The sequence below is a fragment of the Emys orbicularis genome, chromosome 7 (genome assembly GCF_028017835.1).
Source record: "Emys orbicularis isolate rEmyOrb1 chromosome 7, rEmyOrb1.hap1, whole genome shotgun sequence".
NCBI lineage: Eukaryota > Metazoa > Chordata > Testudines > Emydidae > Emys > Emys orbicularis.
In genome coordinates, this window is record NC_088689.1 from 78512286 (window position 1) to 78532913 (window position 20628).

The following is a 20628-nucleotide window of genomic DNA, read 5'->3' on the forward strand; positions in this document are numbered from 1 at the left end:
GGGGAGGGACCAAGTGTTGTTCTCAGGACATCGGTGCCAGTGGTGCGGGATGCATGTCTGCAGTGGGAATAGCTTGGTCTGCCTTAGTGCAGGCCAGAAGGGGAGCTGGGAGGGAGAAGTGGAGTGCACCGGGCATGCAGGCTAGCACGAGAAGACTTAAAAGGTCCCCAAAGATGAAACTGGCCCTTGTGCAGAGGGTTGTGCCAAGGCCTGTGTGGCACTCGATTCCCAAGGGGCTTCTGGGGGTGAATTTTGGGCCAGGTGAGCAGAGCAGTCCCAAAGCAGAGAGAAGAGCACAGGGGATTCTCACAGCTGGGTAAGCACCGCTGTTCTTTCTCCTGGCAGGGGGAAGCCTCCAGATACATCTTCCTGAACAAATTCCGCAAGTTCCTTCAGGAAAATGCTAGCAACCGAGGGGTAAGTCGTGGCGCCAGCACTCCTGTGAGGGGCCAGTGTTGTTCTCTAGTGCCTCCGGACTGGGCAGCCCAGCCCTGCGCCAATGTGAGCTGGCTGTGTGGCTGCACTGGGCCCTCTTGGCACAGGAAAGGATTGGCGCAGTGACTGTCCAGGGGATAGAACCCAGGGGCTTCAGCTCTTCCCCCTGTAACTGCCAGGCGTGCTGTCCTCCGGAGTGTGGCTTACGCACGCAGCGTGCACTGGGGAGGGACAGGTGCTGGGGTTGAGGCAGGCTGCGGGGAGGGAGAAGCCAAATGTTTTTAACCCCTCTCCCAGCCAAGGTTCTCATCCCTTTAGGACCCCATTGCTAGCCCCTCACAGGGAGAATATGACCCTACCTTCACTCAGGCACTGAGAGCAACACGCCGTTAGGGGCATGTTGGGTCTGTTGGGGAGGTGCTGTCGGAAGGCAGACAGCATGGTGATAGCTGGAGGTGCTCACGGCCCTGCTGTGATGCTGCTGCTGTCCTCACCTTCCCAGGCCGGACCCACTCGAGGGTAGTGAAGGGAATTGTGCCGCTGTCAATGATACAAAGCTGCCTGGTTCTTGCAAGAGGCTGTTTGTGATACCCTCATAGGCTCAGCACCCAGGAGGGATTGTCATCTTGGGACACAGCCTGTGTCTGCCCCAGCCTTCCCCTCTGATCTCATGGCTGCACTGGCCCCAGTGCAGTCCCACTACAGTAGCTGTGGGGGATACTAGTGTAGGTGGAGCACTGGCGCTTAACCCTGGTCAGAGCATCTCTGGGGACAAGATGTCAGTGACTAGCTAGGGTTAGTGCTTTCTCGCTGCTGCCGGTGGTGGAGCTGCTCCACAGTTAGTGCAATGGTGGGAAATTTGGGAGAAAGCCAGTGCAGCCCTGGCTCCAGGGAACCCCAGCTGGCAGCCTGCTTCACTTGCTGCTGTTGAAGGTCTCTGTGATGCTAGTGGTCACAGCTAACTCTGTGCTAGGTATTTGTGCTCTTCCCCACTGCATGGTTACGTTATTTAGCAGCTTGCCTTCTCTGCCACTGAGAGTGCCCAGCTGGTGTTCAAACGTTTGTCTGCTAGCATGCCTTCAGGCCAGCGGGCTGGCCCAGCACTCGATTTTGTGATGCCACCTGGCGATGCCATGGGGAGGGGCACTGTGCGAGAGGCTGCTGCCTTCTGGGGAGGTGCTGGGGCTGGGCTCTGCGGCCAATGCTCCATGCGGTCTGCAAGACCGCGGAGTGTACAGAGTGGGGCTGGGAGCAGAAAGTCCAAGCCGTGCTGCTGCTGTGACTTCCAAGTGTGACCCTCCCTCACTGTACGCTCTGCCGCCCCCTCCAGAACCTGACTGTACTGTGCCCGCCAGAATACATGGTCTGCTTCCTGCATCGACTCATCTCCACCTTGCGCTGCTACTGGGACGGGCACAAGGCCAAGGCTCCTGCAGCCCTGAGCAGTGAGGGTAAGGCCTCTCTATGCTCCAGCAATCAGCAGGGGAGCGGCGTTGCCGTGGAGGCCCCGCTACACTGGGGATGGGAATGGGATGGGGCCTGGCTGCTGTTTTCCAGGAGGTTGGACACTTGAGCTCCGTTCAGGAGCAGTGACCTTTCATGACCGTGCAGCCTGGGAACCTTTACACTTGGGCAGTGGTGCAAGTAGAAATCATTTTTTGCTGGTACGCTGCACTTATGGGAGGGACACAAAAGGGGGGGGCATGTGACCTCCCACATGACTCCTTCCTGCCCTACCCCCAGCCCAGGGCCCCGTGCTCTCCCCATCCCTTCCCCATGATCCACATCCATCCCACGTTACGGGGGGGGGGGGAGGAGGGCGGCTCTGTCCTCCTCCTGCTGCACTGGAGGCTTCTGCTGTACAGGTCTGTCTCATCTTACGCTGGGGTTACGTTCCGTGGTCAGCGCGTAAAGCGAAAACCGCGTATAGTCAAAATTACATTGAGTGTAATGGCGGGCGGAATTGCCCACACTACAGGAACAGTATTTAAATTGTTATTTTTCTTTTTTGTTTTTGTTTTTTTGTTTTTTCCTACCGCATAAAGCTGAATTTGCGCATGTTAAATGCCCGTAAGATGTGACAGACCTGTACAGACCCCAGTCAGGAGGACTCAGGAGATGCAGCTGTGTGGAAGGGCTAGGGGCAGTACAGCCGCGCTGGAGTAAGCTGCCGGCGTTCTCCTTTCGCCGCTGTGGTTCCTAGGGGATCAGGGCTTTCCGGAACTGCAGCAGCGAAAGGAGCAGAAGAACATGGGGCTGCTGGGCAGCCCCCTGCCGGCAGCTCCTCCGGCATGGCTGCTGTACTGCCCCCAGCCCTTCCACGCAGCTGCGTCTCCTGAGTCATCCTGCCTGGGGTCTGTACAGCAGCGCCGCCAGAGGACGGGGCTGGGAGGGGGCATGGCTGGTGGCGGTACAGCCATGCGGGAGGAGCTGCTGGCATTCTGTTCCTTTTCCCTGCTGCGGTTCCCAGCGGGTAAAGGAGCAGAACGCTGGCAGCTCCTCCGGCAGCTCTACCGCCCCCAGCCCTGTCCTCCGGCGGGGCTGCTATACGGAAGGAGGAGATGCAGCTCCGTGGAAGGGCAGGGGGCGGGGCTGGGGGTGGGTTCTTCCTCTGTCTTTCCGGTATGCAGTACCAGCTATAAATATCTTACTGGTATGGCATAATGAACCGTACCACTGCACTTGGGGCTTGGCAACACCTGGGAGGTTACTGGCATCGCTAATGCGGGATAGTGTGCTCCAGCCAGGTAACTCCACCGTGCACACTCACTGTTTCGGAATGGTCCTTCTGAGGACATGCCTCCGTAGCTCTGCCACTCAGGTTCCTCACACAGACCAGCCCTCCGAGGGGAGTGGATGGGCTTGTCACAGCCCTGAAGTGCAGGATGAACAGCACTGTCTGGCCAGTGGGGCCTGTGCTAGCTGCTTTTACCCCCTCTATCCCAGCATCATCTATTCCTCCTCAGTCCTGGCCTGCCACACCCTGCTATTCCAGCCTTAGCCCCGCCTCCCACTCTGTCCAGCCTGGAATTGGTCAGGAGCACCCCACTGTGTGGCTCGGTGGTTGGAGTGTGTTGCTAGGAACTGGGTGGAGACTTGCCCCACTCGTGGAATGAGTAGGCTGTCGAGGACAAGGCAGCTGCGGGGGAGCAGTGTGTGGCCAGTCAGGGCTCTGAGTGCCCTGTCTCTGTGCTCGTGTGGGGTGTGTTCCGCTCTGGAAACCAACTCTGCCAGAGTGGATTTGTGACACATCTGCGGGGCTGTCTGGCTCCCCAGGCTGGGGCCAGTGCTTAGTGCTCTCTGTCTCTTTGTGTTAGCTGGGCCACAGCCTGGGACGCTCGCCATAAATCTCTCTGTTCCCTTCCTGCCAGAGGCATATGTTCCTCCTCAGCTCTTCTATAACGGGAAGGTGGATTACTTTGACCTGCAGCGACTCGGTGGACTCCTGTCTCATCTCAAGAAGACTCTGAAAGGTGAGTGCTGGATCGGATCGCTTCACTTTACTGGCATGGTGTGGAGTCCTACCCTTCAGAGACCTTGGTCTAAATCGGGGGGAAGGGCAAGGAGGAGGTTGAGGGCAATGCAGTCTGCGGTAGCTTAGGGAGTAATGGGCATCTCCTTGTCCTTTAACTGCAGTGGGAAGGGGTTGGTTTCTGGGCACGTGCGGAGGGAGGGGCTGGCGTTCTGACTACAAGGAGAGGGCTGTCCGTTGCCCAGATTATCATCAATAGTAATGCAGAAAAGGCAGACGTGTTCAATAAATATTTCTGATCTGTATTTGGGGAAAAAACAGATGATGCAGTCTCATATGGCGATGAGAACACTTTCTATTCTATTGGTATCTTGGGAGGATGTTAAATAGATCCCGGGATGCATAAACAGACATTTGTAAATCAGCAGGTCCAAATAACTTGCATCCAAGAGTTTAAAAGAGCTGGGTGAGGAGCTTGCTGGACCATTAATGTTAATTTTCAATATGTCTTGGAGCACTGGGGAAGTTCTAGAAGAGTGAAAGAAAGCTAATGTGCCAATTTTCAAAAAGGATAAATGGGATGACCTGACTAATTGTGGGCCTGTCAATCTGACATCAATCCCTGGCAAGAGAATGGAGCAGCAGATACAGGACTCCTTTAATAAAGAATTAAAGGAGGGTAATATAATTAATGCAAATCAATGTGGGTTTAAGGAACTTAAAATATCTCTTTGATGAGATTACGAGTTTGGCTGATATATTACATCGACACTAGTAAATTTATGTGGACTTCAGTAAGATGTTTGACTTGGTACCATGTCATTTTAATTAAAAAAAAAAAATTAGAATGATATAAAATTAACATGGTACACCTTAATGGATTAAAAACTAGCTAACTGATAGGTCTCAAAATGTAACTGCATATGGGGAATCATCGTTGAGCCAGTGTGTTTCCAGTGGGGTCCTACAAGGGTCTGTTCTTGGCCCTACGCTACTTAACATTTTTATCAATGACATGGAGGAAGACATAAAATCATTACTAATACTTTTGTACATAACACAAAAATTGGTGGATTGGTAAATAATGAAGAGGACAGGTCACCGGTACAGAGCAACCTGGATTGCTTGATAAACTGGGCTCAGGCAAACAAGATGTGTTTTAATATGGCTCAATGTAAATGTATGTGTCTGGGAACAAAGAATGTAGGCTGTATGTACAGGCTGGGGGACACTCTTCTGGGAAGCAGTGACTCTGAAAAATCTTTGGTGATCGTGGTGGATAATCAGGTGAACAGGAGCTCCCAGTCTGACTCTGTGGCCAGAAGTGCTAATGAGATTCTGGGATGCATAAATGGGAATCTCAGTAGGAATAGAGGTTATTTTACCTCTGGATTTGGCACTGGTGCAACCACTGCTGGAATCCTGTGTCCAGTTCTGGTGTCCACAATTCAAGAAGGATGTGGATAAACTGGAGAGGGGTCAGAGAAGAGTCACAAGAATGATGAAAGGATTGGAAAACCTGCTTTCTAGTGAGAGACTCAAGGAGCTCAATCTATTTAACTTAACAGAGAGAAGGTTAAAGGTTGACTTGACCACAATCTATCAGTACTTACATGGGGAACAAATATTTAACAATGGGCTCTGCCGTCTAGCAGAGAAAGGTCTGACACAATCCAATGGGTGGAAGCTGAAGTTAGACAAATTCAGACTGGAAATCAGGCCTACATTTTTAACAGTGAGGATAATTAACTATTGGAACAACTTACCCAGGGGCATGGTGGATTCTCCATCATCTCTAACAATTTTTAACTCTGGATTGGCTGTTTCTCTAAAAGCTCTGCTGCAGAATGCTTGTGGGGCCGGTCTGTGGCCTGTGCTCTACCAGGGGTCAGACTAGGTGAGCACAATGGTCCCTAGTGGCCTGGGAATCTAGGCACCCCTAGGTGGAGTCTGCTGTGTCATTTGGCCCTAGCTGCCTTGCATGCTTCCCTTCCCTACTGCGTTATTTTAAATGGTGCCCTTCCTGGTGTGAGGATTGATTGATTGATAGAGAGGTTTGGGGGCAGGGAGAGGGGGGACAACGATAGCCCCATGGAGGGGGCCATGCCCAGGTTGGAGGGACTGGTGGCTAACAGACTGAAGGATGGAAGGTGGTGGGAGCCCTCAAGGTGCAGGGAGAACCTGAAGGAGAGGTGAGGGAGACTCTGGGGAAGGGAAGATGGAGGGGCCTGAGGGACTCAAAGGGGAGAGCAGGGGATTCCAGGATTGGGGAGGAGGGGAAGGGCACTGGACCCAGTGGAGGGAGGAAGGGCTTGCTGGGGGATGTCTGGGCTCTGGCCCCATTGCTATGATGCCTGAGCACCCCCAGCACTTACCCTGTCAGCACGAGGGAGCTTACCATGCCAAGGGACAGTTCACTTCATGCTCAGCAATGGTGGGCATTGCCTTGCTGTGAAGCCTGGGCAGCAACGGAGGAACCTGGACCCACAGCGTGGCCTACCTGCATGCCAGGCTGGCAGTACTATTGCCTTGGTTTAGCTTTCTGGCTTTCCCATGGCTGTTTGGCACCTGTGTCCCACAGTGCACACCTGGGGAGCTGGAATGGGGGTGCTAGGATCTCGCTGCGCAGGCAGCGCTGCAGTAATGGACAGGATCTTCCCCAGGTTAGATGGGGCAGAACAGTGCCCTGGTGTGTGCCCCGGCTGGGGGCACTGCTCCATCTCCCAGGAGTACCCCTTCTGCTTGCTCTGCGGCCCTGGCTCATTCCTCCAGCTCGGGCATGTCTGGTCCCTGGAGCCTGCCCATGGCCTCTCACGGGGGTGCCGCAGTGGGCAGAGCTGGGGCTGTCTCCAGTTCTGCAGCGTTGTTATTGTCATAGTGGGGTTGTGCCAGGGATGTGTGATGGCAGCACCAGCCCTGCTTCTGGTGTAGCAGACTTGGACTGTGCTAGCCCAGCTAGGGAGTAGTGGAGAGGAGCATAGGCTCACGTGAAATGGCAGGGGTGGGGAGAGCAAAGGGACCAGAAGCTGTGACTTCACTGGGACAGCGTCAGTGTCTCCCTCCCTGTACCCTCTGGGGCTGGCCATGTGCCATTTTGCGCTCCAAGAGAGCGGGTCCACAGCGAACCCTGATCCCATGGCTCCTTTCACGCAGATGACCTGGCTTTGAAAGCAAATATCCTGATTGATCCTGCGGAGCTGCAGGCTGTGACCATGGACGACCTGGATGAGGATGAGGAGTCTGCAACGTCCACAGCCCAGGTGGGCCCCGTGGGCATGTGCCCCCAGCAGCGGCTAGAGAAGCCACATGATGGGGAAGAGAGGGGACTTGGCCCTACTGCTCCAGTCCCTGCTGAGTGAGCCTGGCGGCTTCCGGTGTCCAGTGTTCAAGTGTTGCTGCCATCAGAGAAGTACCTGTAAAGGCGATTTCATCTCTGCACAGCTCTGCTCCCTGTGTGGCCGGAGCAGGGTGCTGCATCCTGTTGGTCCTGCACAGCCAGCCCAGTTGCGGCAGGGAGGGAGGGAGCAAGCTGGGGTCTGTCACATTAGCCCTGGGAAGCTAGGGAAGCTTTGGGCTGGCACAGTTGCGACCCTTGGAGATGGAGGGCTCGGAGTCAGTGGTCAGCCTAACGAATGGAGCTGCTTACATTTCTGACCTTCTGTGTCTCAGCGCCCAGTTGCAGCACTGGCCATTGGTGGTGCCCTTGCCAGGCCCAGTTGGCTCAGCTCACCCACCCTGGGCCGTGCCAACCGCTTCCTCAGTACAGCCGCCGTCAGCCTGATGAACCCGCGGCGGTCCCTGGGCACCCTGGAGAAGATGAAAGCACGCACGCTGAGTGTGGAGCAGCGGACAGAGGATGACAGTGAGTAGTTCCCACTGCATGCTTGCCAAGGTGTAAGGTAGGGGTGGGGGAAGCAGGCAAAGGAAAAGGCCCAGCCAGTCCCCGGGGAATGGATCAGCCCTGAGCCTAGCTGAGAAAGGGTGGCAGCAATTGCTCGCTGTCTGACTGAGGAGTTGTCGCTCAGCTGGTGAACTCAGTGTGTTGCTCAAAGCCTGGAGATGCTGGGGGCTGGCAATGACCTGGGCATGGCCCTGCTTGCAGGAGCTGCGGGAGAGGCGGGGTGCGTCCATGCGCTGTCACGGCAGCGCTGATCCTGGCGCAGGCAGCCTGGGCTGGTGAAGTGTCTCCTGAAGCAGGTTATCAAAGTGCCTGTATTTTCTTGAAAAATCATCCGGTTGCCTACCCAAAGGCGAGGAGGTGAGCCCGGTGGCTGAGGACTCAGCCCCGGCTGCTGCAGTGCAGGGGCAGGCCAGGCGGTGGGGCTCGGGGCTCACATGGGGGCAGGTTAGAGCCCAGGTGGTGGGGCCCAAGTCTGTAGTCAGAGGCACTCAGCACTGTGGACTAATGGCATGTAACGCAGACCTTGGGGCTGAGTTCCCGGCCCTGCCAACTCTTGATGATCTTAGCCTCACTCTGATTTTGGCAGAAGCTGTTGGGTTTGGCTCATTTGCCTGGCAGTGCCTGGAATGCCCCAGTTGTGCCCAGTCCTTTCCCAGCATGCAGTGGAAAGGGTTGGAGGCTCACACCGTTCTGCTCAATGAGTGTTTGCCAGGCACTTCCCTCCTTGGCCTGGGGAGGATAGGGGCTGTGCGCAGGGCCGGACTGCAGTAGCATGTCAGACAGGAGCACTGCTCACACTCTGAGAGCCAGCTTGGCCCCTTTGTGTGAGGCCCCCAGGCCTGTAGAGAGGGAACGAGGGCTGGGGAAAGGCATGGAGTGGGAGGGAGCTGTGCTATGGGCATGGTCCCTGAGAACACTGCACACTGGGGCGATGCATTGGCTGGGAGGCGTGCAGGCCTCGCACTGCCAGTGATGCTGCTGAGAAAACTCTTCTGTCTCGGGGCTGGGTTGCAGTAGAAGGCAGCCATGGAAATGAGGGTCTGTTACTGGGGAGACCCCCCGAGGAGCCGGAGCAGTCAATCACTGAGAACTCCCTTCTGGAGATCCTGGATGGAATAGTGATGATGTACAACCTCAGCGTCCACCAGCAGCTTGGTAAGGTGAGCATGATCCATAGGGGAGAAGGTCACAGCCCTTGTCGTGCTGCCCCACACTCGGCCGGCGCCCGTGGGTCCTTGCAGTGAGCCAGCTCCCTTGTGCCCATCGAGCCACCAGAGAGGGAGGGCCACCTTGGCCGGTGTGCACGTCTGTCTGTGGTACAGCCCTGTTTCTTTTGTTGTTGCACTCATCCCGGGGTGATGGCTCTGGCAGGAGGGGACCATGTGTCTCCAGTAGGGACTGCAGATCCTGTCCCAAATTGCATTTGCTATGCTTCAGTGTCACTGGAGGTTGCAGCTGAGTCCCTGATCTCCAGCCCTCTTCTCCTCCCCCCCTCCTCCCCGTTAGCGGTAGGGCTGAATCCCTTTCCTGGAGAATGGGAACTGAGTAACAGCAGCATGCTGGGGCCTAGAGCACAAGGATGCTGGGCCAGATGGCTGTTCACCTGAGTAGCCCAGGCCACGTTGGGATCTGGACGTCTGTGCTCAGTCCACCCAGTTCAATCCAGGACAGCGCAGGGCTCACTACTAGCATAGCATAGAGTGTTACAAGCTAGCATAAGTCTTGCTTTTGGTCCTTTAGCGTTTGCTCTGTTTGAGCAAGTGCCTGGGTTTGGTGAGGAGGAATTGCTCCTGTATCTGCAGTGAGAGCAAATCACAGCAGCTCCAGCCTTCTGACCCCCTGGCTTAGAATCATAGAATATCAGGGTTGGAAGGGACCTCAGGAGGTCATCTAGTCCAACCCCCTGCTCAAAGCAGGACCAATTCCCCACTAAATCATCCCAGCCAGGGCTTTGTCAAGCCTGACCTTAAAAACCTCTAAGGAAGGAGATTCCACCCCCTCCCTAGGTAACCCATTCCAGTGCTTCATCACCCTCTTAGTGAAAAAGTTTTTCCTAATATCCAACCAGTAGCATAGCTAGTGGGGTTCAGGGGAAGCGGCCGCTTCCCCTGACCATGTTCCCCAAAAGTGGCGCCTGCGGAACAGGGCCGCGGGCTGGCTCCCGGCGCTCCGGCCGGCGGAACGGGGCCGCGGGCTGGCTCCCGGCGCTCCGGCCGGCGGAACGGGGCCGCGGGCTGGCTCCCGGCGCTCCGGCCGGCGGAACGGGGCCGCGGGCTGGCTCCCGGCGCTCCGGCCGGCGGAATGCCGCCAAAGGACTTGCGCCTTTTTTCTCCGCCGCTCCTCCTCGGCTGCAACCCTGGCTACGCCACTGTATCCAACCTAAACCGCACCCACTGCAATTTGAGACCATTACTCCTTGTTCTGTCATCAGGTACCACTGAGAACAGTCTAGATCCATCCTCTTTGGAACCCCCTTTCAGGTAGTTGAAAGCAGCTATCAAATCCTCCCTCATTCTTCTCTTCTGCAGGCTTGCAGAGAGTAGCCCAGCCAGGGGACCGGAGTGCCACGATTCTGATTTATGAGGAGAGGCTGAAGGAACTGGGATTATTTAGTCTGCAGAAGAGAAGAATGAGGAGGCATTTGATAGCTGCTTTCAACTACCTGAAAGGGGGTTCCAAAGAGGATGGATCTAGACTATTCTCAGTGGTACCAGATGACAGGACAAGGAGTAATGGTCTCAAGTTGCAGTAGGGGAGGTTTAGGTTGGATATTAGGAAAAACTTTTTCACTAGGAGGGTGATGAAGCACTGGAATGGGTTACCTAGGGAGGGGGTAGAATCTCCTTTCTTAGAGGTTTTTAAGGTCAGGCTTGACAAAGCCCTGGCTGGGATGATTTAGTTGGGTATTGGTCCTGCTTTGAGCAGGGGGTTGGACTAGATGACCTCCTGAGGTCCCTTCCAACCCTGATATTCTATGATTCTATGGATGGTTTGCTGCTCTCAGGGGTCAGGCTGCTGAGAGCAGCCCAGCCAGGGGACCGGAGCGCCACGATGCTGGCCGAGTTGCTGCTCTCCGGGGTCGGGCTGCTCTTGACCATTCTGGAAAAGCTCTGTGCTGGCATCACTGGTCCCCGCTTGCCTTTCAGATGGTGGGTGTGTCCGATGATGTAAACGAATACGCCCTGGCACTGAAGGACACAGAGGAGAAGATTAGCCGATGTCCAAAGAGGGTAAGGAGTCCCTCCGGTAGCCCCCCCCAACTTCCATCTTTGTAACCTTGGCAGAGCCCTGTGGCAAAGGGCTCTGCTGGAGGATAGCTCAAGCCGGGGGCTGCAAGGAGGCTGGCAGGGAGGAGGGGCATGTGCACTGTGCGGTCCAGTTGCTGCTTCTCTAGAGTGCAGGCCTCAGCAGCAGGCCAGGAGGAACAAAAGCACTGGTGTTGCTCTCCATTTACCTCTGGGGCTCGCAGGCTGAGGGCCCTGCCTCATGGGACAGGTGCACCAGACTGGTCTGTTACAGGGTGTAGAGTTTCTATCCCCAAGAGTATTAAATAAAATAACCCTCCAACCCGAGCCCATGGCATAGATGCCTCCCCCCCCCCCCCAGCTTTTGGGGCTGGGCACCGCCACATGCAGCACTGGGGCTTAGTGGAAGGACACCTGGCTGGTGGTGCCACCGAGAAACCAGACAGGAAATGCCCAGAATGGTTTCTGGCTCAGGGCTCCTGCAGGTGGAGGGTAACTCCATCTGACCAGTCCTACCAAAGGCCACCTCTTAGAGCAGGTGATTTGAAAGCACTTGGACACCTAGGGGCTAATACCTGGCCAAGGTTCCTGGTCCTGGGGTTCTTGCTGGTCAGGGCAGCGATGGATCCCACCTGGGCGTTGCTTTGCTTCTGGCTTCCACTCCCCCAGCTTTCACATGGATGCCTCTTGGCTGGGCAAAACTGGACTCCGGCCCCCCTGTCCTCCCTTGCGAACCATAGAAGGGGGAACCTCTTGTGTCCTGTCCATTCTGCTCTGCACCGTGCCTGTCCGGTCAGGGAGGGGCTCCTCACACCCGCTATGCTTCTTTCAGAGGAGGGACATCTACGAGGAGCTGGTGAAAAGCCAGAAGGTTTTCTCAGAGAAACTCAACCACCTGAGTCGCCGGCTAGCCTGGATCAATGTCACCATCTACTCCAAGGTGAGAGAAGCGCGTGGTGGGAGGAGCCTGGGGGAGGGTGGGCAGCGGTTCAGCCTGACCCCTGTGAAATTCTGACCTGTGGTTTTGATTTTGATGGACTACATGGGCCCAGAGAGTCCCAGGGGTAAACGTGACCCTGCCACTGTTCCTGTTTAAAACTCTTTAATGTTGATTTGGAGCGGGGTGAGCAGAGATCTCGGCCAGCTAGTACCATGGCAAATGCACCATTACAAACCAGTCAGCATTTCAGTAAAGATCTAGAAAAAGAAGGAAACCCAGTTAAAATACTGGAAATGTGAAGTTAAATGGGGCTTTCATTGTAACAATATTTCTTCTCCTACCCTCATTCCCCCCCTTTGAGCTGTAGAGCCTTTCGCAGGAACCCCTCCCCCGGGACTGAGCCTTAGGTGGAAGTAAAGATGGTACTAGCTATTCTCTTTGGGGAAAAGAGAAACCGTGAGTTGGAATGGGCTGGAGCTGCCACTGCTGTTAAAGTTCAGTCCCCTTTCCTACAAAACAGAGCGAGACAAGCACATGAAAAGGGGAAAAAAACACAAAGAGAAAATGCAGCTTCCGTCTCTGGGGCTGGCTCTGACTTGCATCCTCGTTGCTGGAGAAACGCGGGCTCAGCATGTGGTCTGATCAGCCACTTCCGCACTTGGCAACTTGTCCCTGCACAGGTCTGTCCAGGGAATTGCTTTTAGCTGTGTTTTTGGTTACAGGCTTACAGCAGTGTTGCAGAGCATATGGTCCTTAGACAGAAGGAAAAAGAGGGCTAGGAAAACATAAAGCAGGGGGGAGGAGGGGGAAGAGACAGGCACCAATATCTTCATCCCAGGGGGTGATTGGGGTTTAGCTGGAACTGGTGGAGACAGCGATGTGTTTTGGCTCCCTTTCTCTGACCCAGTCTGGTCAGAACATTTTTTCAGAATTCGGACAGTAAAGGCCCAGTGGTGGCTCCTGGAGGCCCTGGAAATTGTGAGGGTGACGGCTCACTACTTTTGGGCAGTCCATCTCCCAGCTAGCATTTGTTGTTCGGCAGCTTTTTCGTTTGTCCCCCAAAGTCTTTTAAGGAACCTCAAAAAAAGTAATGGGCAAAATAGCACCTCCCCTCATTATTTTCTTTACCATTGGGCCTAATTCTCGACACCGGTTTTGGGTTACTAACTTATGGTCCCATTCCTCTTTTGTTTGCCAGGCATGATCCTAACCCAGTCCTTGAGTTATACCGGTAGGGCTTTTTGCTTGAACAAACCCAGTCCTTTTGTCTCTCTTTTGGATGTTTTCCCATTAACATTTATTGTTATAGTTATTGTCTAGGCAGCTGTTGATCCACTGCGTTATGGTGTACGCGTAAAAGGTCTAGTTAGGTGCCTGCTGAATCCGCTTATGGCTGACCAGCCCAATTTAAGGGTGACACAGCTTGCTAGAAGTTTTACAGATGCATCCATGTGTTGTCTGAGTTGGAGTCCAAGATGACAGCACTCTGCTTTCTTCTTTCACGCTTAGCTTCCATTCTCTGGTTCAAAGCTGCTTTGGGTTGAGCTGCCTGTGGCTATCCACATGGCATGGTGCTGGGGCTCTCCACTCAGTTCTCAGCCTCTTATCCTTCGTGCCCACAGCAACAGTCACTTTGGTATGTTGCCTAGAACCTTTTCTGGCCTGCCTGGGGTGGAAGCTGAGTCTTTCGTGGCTGTGTTCTCCCCGGCAGGAGAAGATGCAGGACATATACTGGCTGCTGCGAGTGTGCATCCGCACCATTGAGCACGGGGACAGGACGGGCTCGCTCTTCGCCTTCATGCCGGAGTTCTACCTCAGTGTGGCCATGAACAGCTACAGCGCGCTGAAGAACTACTTCAGCCCTGTCCATAGCATGGAGGAGCTCCCCGGTGAGGAGGGGGCTCGCGCTGCCATCACTGCTAACTTATGCTGGGCTGGGGCATGGTGCTGGGCAGGACAAAGCTGCGCCCTGGCTGCGAGCTCCCAGGAGACGGCGGGGCTGCTTCCCCTGCCATGTGCTCATCTCTGCACCGAGTGCTGGCCATTTCCTTGGGGGGGGGGCGGTGCAGCTTGTTGAGTTAGACTGGGGTTCCAAAGGGGCCCATTGGGATTTCCTGGGCTTGGTCATCTGCTCGCCCTCCACCTGCGGCATGTGGGGACCTGCAGGCAGCCAGGAGACCAGGCCGTCTTTGGCCATTGTGTTGCCTTTATTGTATGCTGCCCCTGCTCCTGCAGTGTGTTGTGGAGTTTGCCCTGTGGGTGTCTAGCTTGCCGCAATGGTGACTGGGGCGGGAGGGGGCTACTCCTGGCTCTTTGCGTAGCCAATGGCAATGCAAGCCTCCCTGCTGAGTCCTTTGGGTCTGAGAGCCAGGCTGGCCAAGACTGCTCCAGCGCCCCCTGGTTCTGTGCCATGTGCTCCTATGTCAGGGAGGAGGCCGTTTGGTGTGTTGTTCTGGCGGGTTTGAGTGAAAATCTGCTTGCTCTTTGAGGAGGGAAGGAGAGTGGGCAGGCAGGTGGGTGATACACTGCTTCTCTCCCAGCGAGAGGCAGCATGGGGCCGATGTGGGCATCCCCCCAGGATGAGGGCTGTGCCGACTGGGGAGCGAGAAGGTCTGAGGGGCGACGCTGGCCTGGGCTCTGTCAGCGTGTGCAGTGCCTGGCCCGGCTGGCCCGCTGCTGCCGAAGTGCTACTCCAAAATGGCCCTGTGTGTACAGCTGATTGAAGGGACTCCCAGACCTGCCAGCTCCTCTTGTCCAGCCCAGCCTGGTGTGCCATGGAGCCAGAGCCCTGCTCCTGAAGGGTTCAAACCCTGAGGCAGAGAATGGCAGTGTCCAGCATCCCCAGTGGGGTACCCTGGCAGTGTTTTCTAGCAGCGTGTAGCACAATGTTACATTGCTCCTAACTGTATCCCTTGAGCACATGGGCCACTCAGGGCCGCACTGCTGAGCCAGCTGCAGGAGCCATACCCTTTGTGTTCCCAGCTCGAAGGGGCAGTTGGGCTCAGGAGTGCTATCCTGAGCGTCCCGGAGCTGCCTCCTGTCCTTCCCTGCTGTGCTGGGGCTTCCCTATGTCCAGCACCCCTCGTCCCCATATGCGCAGCTAAGACTTGGAACTGTTGGTTATTTGCATGGCTGGCCTTTTGCTGAATTCTCCAGGCACCTGGCAGCCGCTACATCCGGGGAGGCTGACTCAAAACGGCCCCCTCAGAGCGATGATGTCAGGCTCTCTGCAGACTCAGGCAGAGATGCCTTGTCAGTTACTGTTCCCATGGTTATCGCTGCCCCACATGGGTGAGACCTAGTTATATTACATAGGAACCGACTCTGCCGCCCAGCTCCGCAGCAGGGGTGGTTCCCGTGGCTGCCTGAGGGCGTGGGACTGTGCCCCTCTCCACCTGCTCAATCCCTTTCCTTGCAGGCTATGAAGAGACTCTGACGCGTCTTGCTGCCATCCTGGCCAAGCACTTTGCTGACTCCAGGATCGTCGGCACTGGTGAGGCTGCTCTCTTGGGGTGACTGGTGACTGCTCTGCCTGTTGGGGGTGAGGGCCAGGCAATGACCAGCCCCCAGCTTGCTGCCAGACCCTGCCATGGAGCAGCAAGGGGCTGCTGGAGTGCAGCAAAGGGGGCAGGCTGGCTGTGTCAGGGCTGCTGGGCACCCTGGGGTGGCTTTCCTAGCAATTGCTGAGGTTATTGCATTAGTAGGGGAAGGGAAGGGGGGCAGAGAGTCCTAGCTACTGGCATGGGGTGGGTTCTCCTGGGTGGGCTCCTCTGCCGATGGCAAACCCTGGGCAGCTGCCTGGAGGTTCTCAGCACCATCCCTGGAGTCTTGGCTGGGCGCAGACTGGCCATTTCTCAGAGAGGTCTTGCATTTCCCAGCTGCATGGGGTAGGGGAATCCATGACCTCCCTGTTGTGCAGGTGATGGGCAGAGATGAGCAGGGACTAGGCAGTTCCCCTGTGACTGGAGAAGGCCTGAGGTGGCTCCAAGCCTGGCCCCTGGCCTGGCAGGGCCTGGGAGGCCGCAGGATGGAGCGATCCTGCAGGAGGGGACCCGTTGCCTGTGTTACTAGGGCCCTAGCTAGCCCCTGGATTGTACCATTTAAAATGCCACTTGTCCCTTCTGCCGGAGGCCAGTCCCTTCCCTGGCTCCCTGCACGGCTCAGCCATGGGCCTGGCCCTGCTGCTTCAGCCTAGCCCCTCTCGTCTGCCCCCAGACATCCGGGACTCTCTGATGCAGGCGCTGGCCAGCTACGTCTGCTACCCACACTCGCTGCGGGCCGTGGAGAGGATCCCAGAGGAGCAGTAAGTCCCGTCCCGCACCCTGAACTGCCATGGGGAGCTGGGGCAAAGGAGCTGGGAGTGGAAGAGTGGGTGTCAGGACAATGGGGCTGAGAGGTCCCTGGGCTGGGCTAAGGGCAGTAGCAGTGATTATGGCTGCTGGGGTAGATCAGCTGCAGACTAGCTGGGGACGGGAAGATATAGCTTAATTTTAACCCCTCCCCCGAGTGTGCCGCAGGTGCTGGCCCCGCCCCTCCCCCGGGTGTGCTGGCCCTACAGACATTGGTGCCCTGCCATCTCCCTTCCCCCTAGGAGCCCCGAATGTGCCACCCTGCCCTCCCTATATTCCTGGCTGCCAACCTGTGCCTTCCATCTGGCAGGCGAATATCCATGATGAGGAACCTGCTGGCTCCCTACGAGCAGCGGCCATGGGCGCAGACCAACTGGATCCTTGTTCGGCTGTGGCGGGTAAGGTCCCACTACCTGTCGCTGCCAGCAGCCTAGGCCCATGCCTCTGGGGCCATCACTCAGCTGCAGGCTAGAGGTCTCAGCCCTCTCCCTGGCAGGCTGGGCAGCACCTGCGGTGTCCCCTTCAGCCTCCTGGCACAGCTCAGCGCTCTGCCGTGGTGGCCTGGTGAGCCCTGCCCTAACCTTTCCCTTGTCTCCCTCCCTGCAGGGCTGTGGGTTTGGATACAGGTACACGCGGCTCCCGCACCTGCTGAAAACCAAGCCCGAGGATGCCAATCTCCCCAGCCTGCAGAGTGAGTGGGGCTGGGGCAGGGTCTTGCGCCGGGGCGCTCACAACATTGCGGGGGGGTGTGTGTGTCTGGTGCTGGAGCACTCACGACATTGGGGGGGAGGCTGGGATCTGGCGCCAGGGCAATCGCGGCTGTGGAGGGGGAGAGTGGGGTCTGGCGCGAGACGCTTGCGGCATTGGGAGCGGTGGGGGGGGCAGGGTCTGGTGCTGGGGCGCTCGCAGCCTGGGGGGGAGAGTGGGGTCTGGTGCCAAGGTGCTCACAGCATTGGGGGCGGTATGGGGGGGTGGGGTCTGGCGCCGGGATCTAGCGGGGCTCTACTGGTGGGGAACCAGGGATGTGTCCAGCAGGCCCAGCCGGGGGTGCTGGGAACAGCCCCAGCAGTGTGCAAATGCTGAGCCAGGGGTTCTTCAGCAGGTGATGGAGGAGGCGTGAGCAGAGGCTTCTTGGGACACCAGGGAGCATAAGATGGCAGAAGCCTGAGTAGGGCCTGTTCCCTTCTCCATACCCTGGTGCCCTTGTTCCATCGCACTCCTGTGCTGCTGTGGCCTGGGGCCTTGCTTGTGGACAGCAGCGGGGGCTAGGGCAGCTGGCCGCAGCCGGCTTTGCTGCAGCAGTGACTGGAGCCGTGTCCCTCTGGCTCCAGCCAACCGGGAGTTGGAAGGGCCAGTCTTGGTCTGTTCACTGGGGCAACAGGTGATCTGGGGAGCCAGCAAGTTCTGTAAGCAGGCCATGCTGTTCCCAAGCGCCCCGTCTCCACCCAAGCCCTGGGCAAACCAGCTGCACTAGTGTCAGTGGAGGCCACAGAACAACAAACAAATCCAAATGTCACACGGCCACCCAGGCACCTGGCATGCCCACGCTGGTTAATAGAGGAGTGACGGTGGCATTTTCCTTTGTGTCCTCCCTTTGTCTGTTCCCTTTGCTGCTCAGCCCCTGGAGCTCTGCTCCCTATGTGGAGCTGTGTGAGGGCCACTGGGCCTTGGGGGCGTGCGTGTGTGTGTGTGTGTACACGCGCACACAAGCCGCTGGGTCTTGGGGGGGGGTGTGCGCACGTGCAGCTGGGCTCTCGGGGGGGGGGGGGGGAGAGTGTGTGCGCATACAAGCCGCTGGGCCTCCGGTGGGGTGTGTGTGTGTGTGTGCGTGCGTGCACGAGATGCTGGGCCTCGCTCTCATCCGATGGAGAGCTCTGGTGATGCCAGGTCAGCGGCTGGCGCGCCGCTCTGGGTGTGGGTGTAGGGCCCTGCAGCCATAGGTGCTGCACCCAGGCGGCACTGCCCCCTCTGTAATGCCGCTGTCTTGTCTCTCTCTCTCTTGGGGGCTCAGGAGATCTGTCTGTTGCTAGCCTCCAGCGTAAGTTTGCTGTTTGCTCGGCCCTGTCTTGCGTGGTGGTGCAGTAGCTCTTAGTCCCCTGGTGGTGCTTCCCCTCCAGGTGTGCCTCTGGCCCTCCCCCCACCCACTCCAGTCCTGGTGGGAGCCCTAGCGGGGGAGGGGCTCCTTGGCCTTCATCTCAGCTCTGTGCCAGGGAGAGGGGGCAGCTCATGCCAGTGCCCTGAGCCCCTGCTGCAGCTGTGCAGAGGGGAGCCACTCACCTAGGGCTGCCATCACCATGGTGGTGGCTTCCTGACTCATGGAGCAGGGCGGCTGCCTCCTGCCTGAGAGATGGGGGAGTTGCTGTGACTGGAGGGTGGACAGAGCTGGCAGATCCAGGGTATGAGCTGCACCAGCCTCTGCCTTGGCCTGCGGGCTAGAGAGCGCCATGGCAACATCCCCATGTCCTGTGCTGGCAGCTGTGTGGCACGCTTGCTGCACCCCGAGGGGCAGCGGTGGTGTGGCTCTGCTCCTGGGTGCCCCTGCATCTGATTGGGAAAGGTCTGAGCAGGCAGAGGAATGGGCCTGGCTCCTGGCACTGCTGGTCTGTGCAGCCCCTGAACCAATAATGAATGCTGCTCTAATTGCAAGGGAGCATGTTCTGCAGAGGTGCCCTTGGGTCCTGCCCCTGCCTGGGTGGGGCAGGGGGACAAGGGGCTGATTCCAATGCAGTTCCCATTTGCATGGGCTGTGTCTCAGGGGCGGCTTGAGGGAAGTGCTGCTCCCCCACCCCAGAGCACCAGGTCCAACTGCCAGAGGTGCCCCCCAAGCAGCTTGAGCCATTGGGAGTCCATGCAGGCAGTCCACGCTGGCACAGCCCTTGCTCCCTTCCGGCCTGGTGGCCCTGGAAAGCAGGCCCACCTCCCTTAGACCCGGGCATCTTGGCCCTTGCTAGAGGCAGGAGGGAGTGTTCAGAGGAGCAGCACGCTGCCAGGCCAGGCACCCTTCCCTCCCTCAGGAGGGCAGGGAAGAGTGCCCTGGTCTGCAGCATGCGGGCTCCCTGCTGCAAGGGGGAGGGCAAGGGCCAGGAAGCTTCAGGCCCTGCTGCTCATTGTCTGAGCCAGTCCCAGGGTCGCTGTTGGCGCCAGTCGGTCCCTCCTGGGAGCGGGGCTCTGGCTGCTGAGACCGGGGTGGCTCCACTCAGCAGGACATGCGGGGGCACTGCGCTGCAGCTGCAGGGAGCTGCTGCTATCTGCTTTCCCCGCCGGGGCTCTGCCCCACACGCAGGAACATGACAGCTCTCCTGCTGCAGCAGGCATGGCTCAGTGCTGGGCCCTGCGGCTGTGGCAGTGATTAGGGGCTGCGGTGCAGTGTTCGTTCCCCTCCCTTCCCCTTCCCTGTTGGGCAGTGCCTAGGCCCGAGCCCCAACTGTGCCAGGGAGGGACGCTGGCTGAGCCACATTGGGCCCCAGTGTGTTTGTGCCGGGGGCTGCCAACGCCGAGAGGGCTGAGCCGGGGAGCAGTGGTGGGAGTGCCAAGAAACAGCCTTAGGTTCTCTGCAACAGCCTGCCTGGGCCGTGGGAGTGCAGCCCTGGGGGAGGGCTCTGCCCCATCTTAGGGAGGGAGCACCTTCCTCACTGGCCTTCTGAGTGCAGCCGGGCAGACCAGGGCCCACGTGAGGGGGTGGGTGTCTGGGCGCGGGGCAGCGACTGAGATGCTGGCATCAGGAGAGTTACTGCTGAGCTGGTCTGGGGCTTTCTGGAGCCGAGCACGAGAGGCTTGGTTAGCACTCGGCTGCAGGGCTGCTGTTCCCCTGGGAGGAAGGAAGGGAGCAAGAGCCGCAACGGTGCACAGCTGTGGCCCAGTTTATGCAGGGCAGTGCTGGCAGCCCATGGGCAAGCTCTGCTCAGAATAGTCTCTGCACCTAGCCTTGCAGGGCACCTGCCATCTCTACTCACTGTCCAGCAGCCAGGCACGAGGGGCTTCATGCTCAGTCTCCTGCCTGGCCTTAAAGTGCTGCATGGCACCAGGCCTCTGCCTACCCCAGCTGCCCGCCTCCCTGAGCTGGGCATCCCAGGCTGCCCCCTGCCCCAGTGCTGGGTCTGCCCTTGATGCTACTGCCCTTTGGTCCTAGAGCCGTGCCCCTCCACCCTTCTGCAGCGGCACATGGCCGATCTGCTGAGCAGTGACTGCGACATGGCACCCAGCTTCCTCAACAGCGTCCTCAACCAGCTCAACTGGGCCTTCTCGGAGTTCATTGGCATGATCCAGGAGGTGAGTGCCAGGGCTTG

The 20628-nt window shown here is 57.7% G+C and overlaps 1 protein-coding gene across 1 annotated transcript in view; it reads left to right on the forward strand.

The window, feature by feature from the left end:
- Window positions 1–20628, forward strand: part of RNF123 (ring finger protein 123) — a 136674-nt gene that overhangs the window by 61448 nt on the left and 54598 nt on the right. The window contains 16 exon segments of the mRNA XM_065408775.1: window positions 346–417; window positions 1766–1886; window positions 3807–3908; window positions 7061–7167; window positions 7577–7769; window positions 8010–8039; window positions 8042–8104; window positions 8823–8968; window positions 10955–11038; window positions 11886–11993; window positions 13705–13882; window positions 15412–15486; window positions 16209–16296; window positions 16653–16740; window positions 16949–17033; window positions 20472–20611. Coding sequence (XP_065264847.1) covers window positions 346–417; window positions 1766–1886; window positions 3807–3908; window positions 7061–7167; window positions 7577–7769; window positions 8010–8039; window positions 8042–8104; window positions 8823–8968; window positions 10955–11038; window positions 11886–11993; window positions 13705–13882; window positions 15412–15486; window positions 16209–16296; window positions 16653–16740; window positions 16949–17033; window positions 20472–20611 — 1680 coding nt within the window.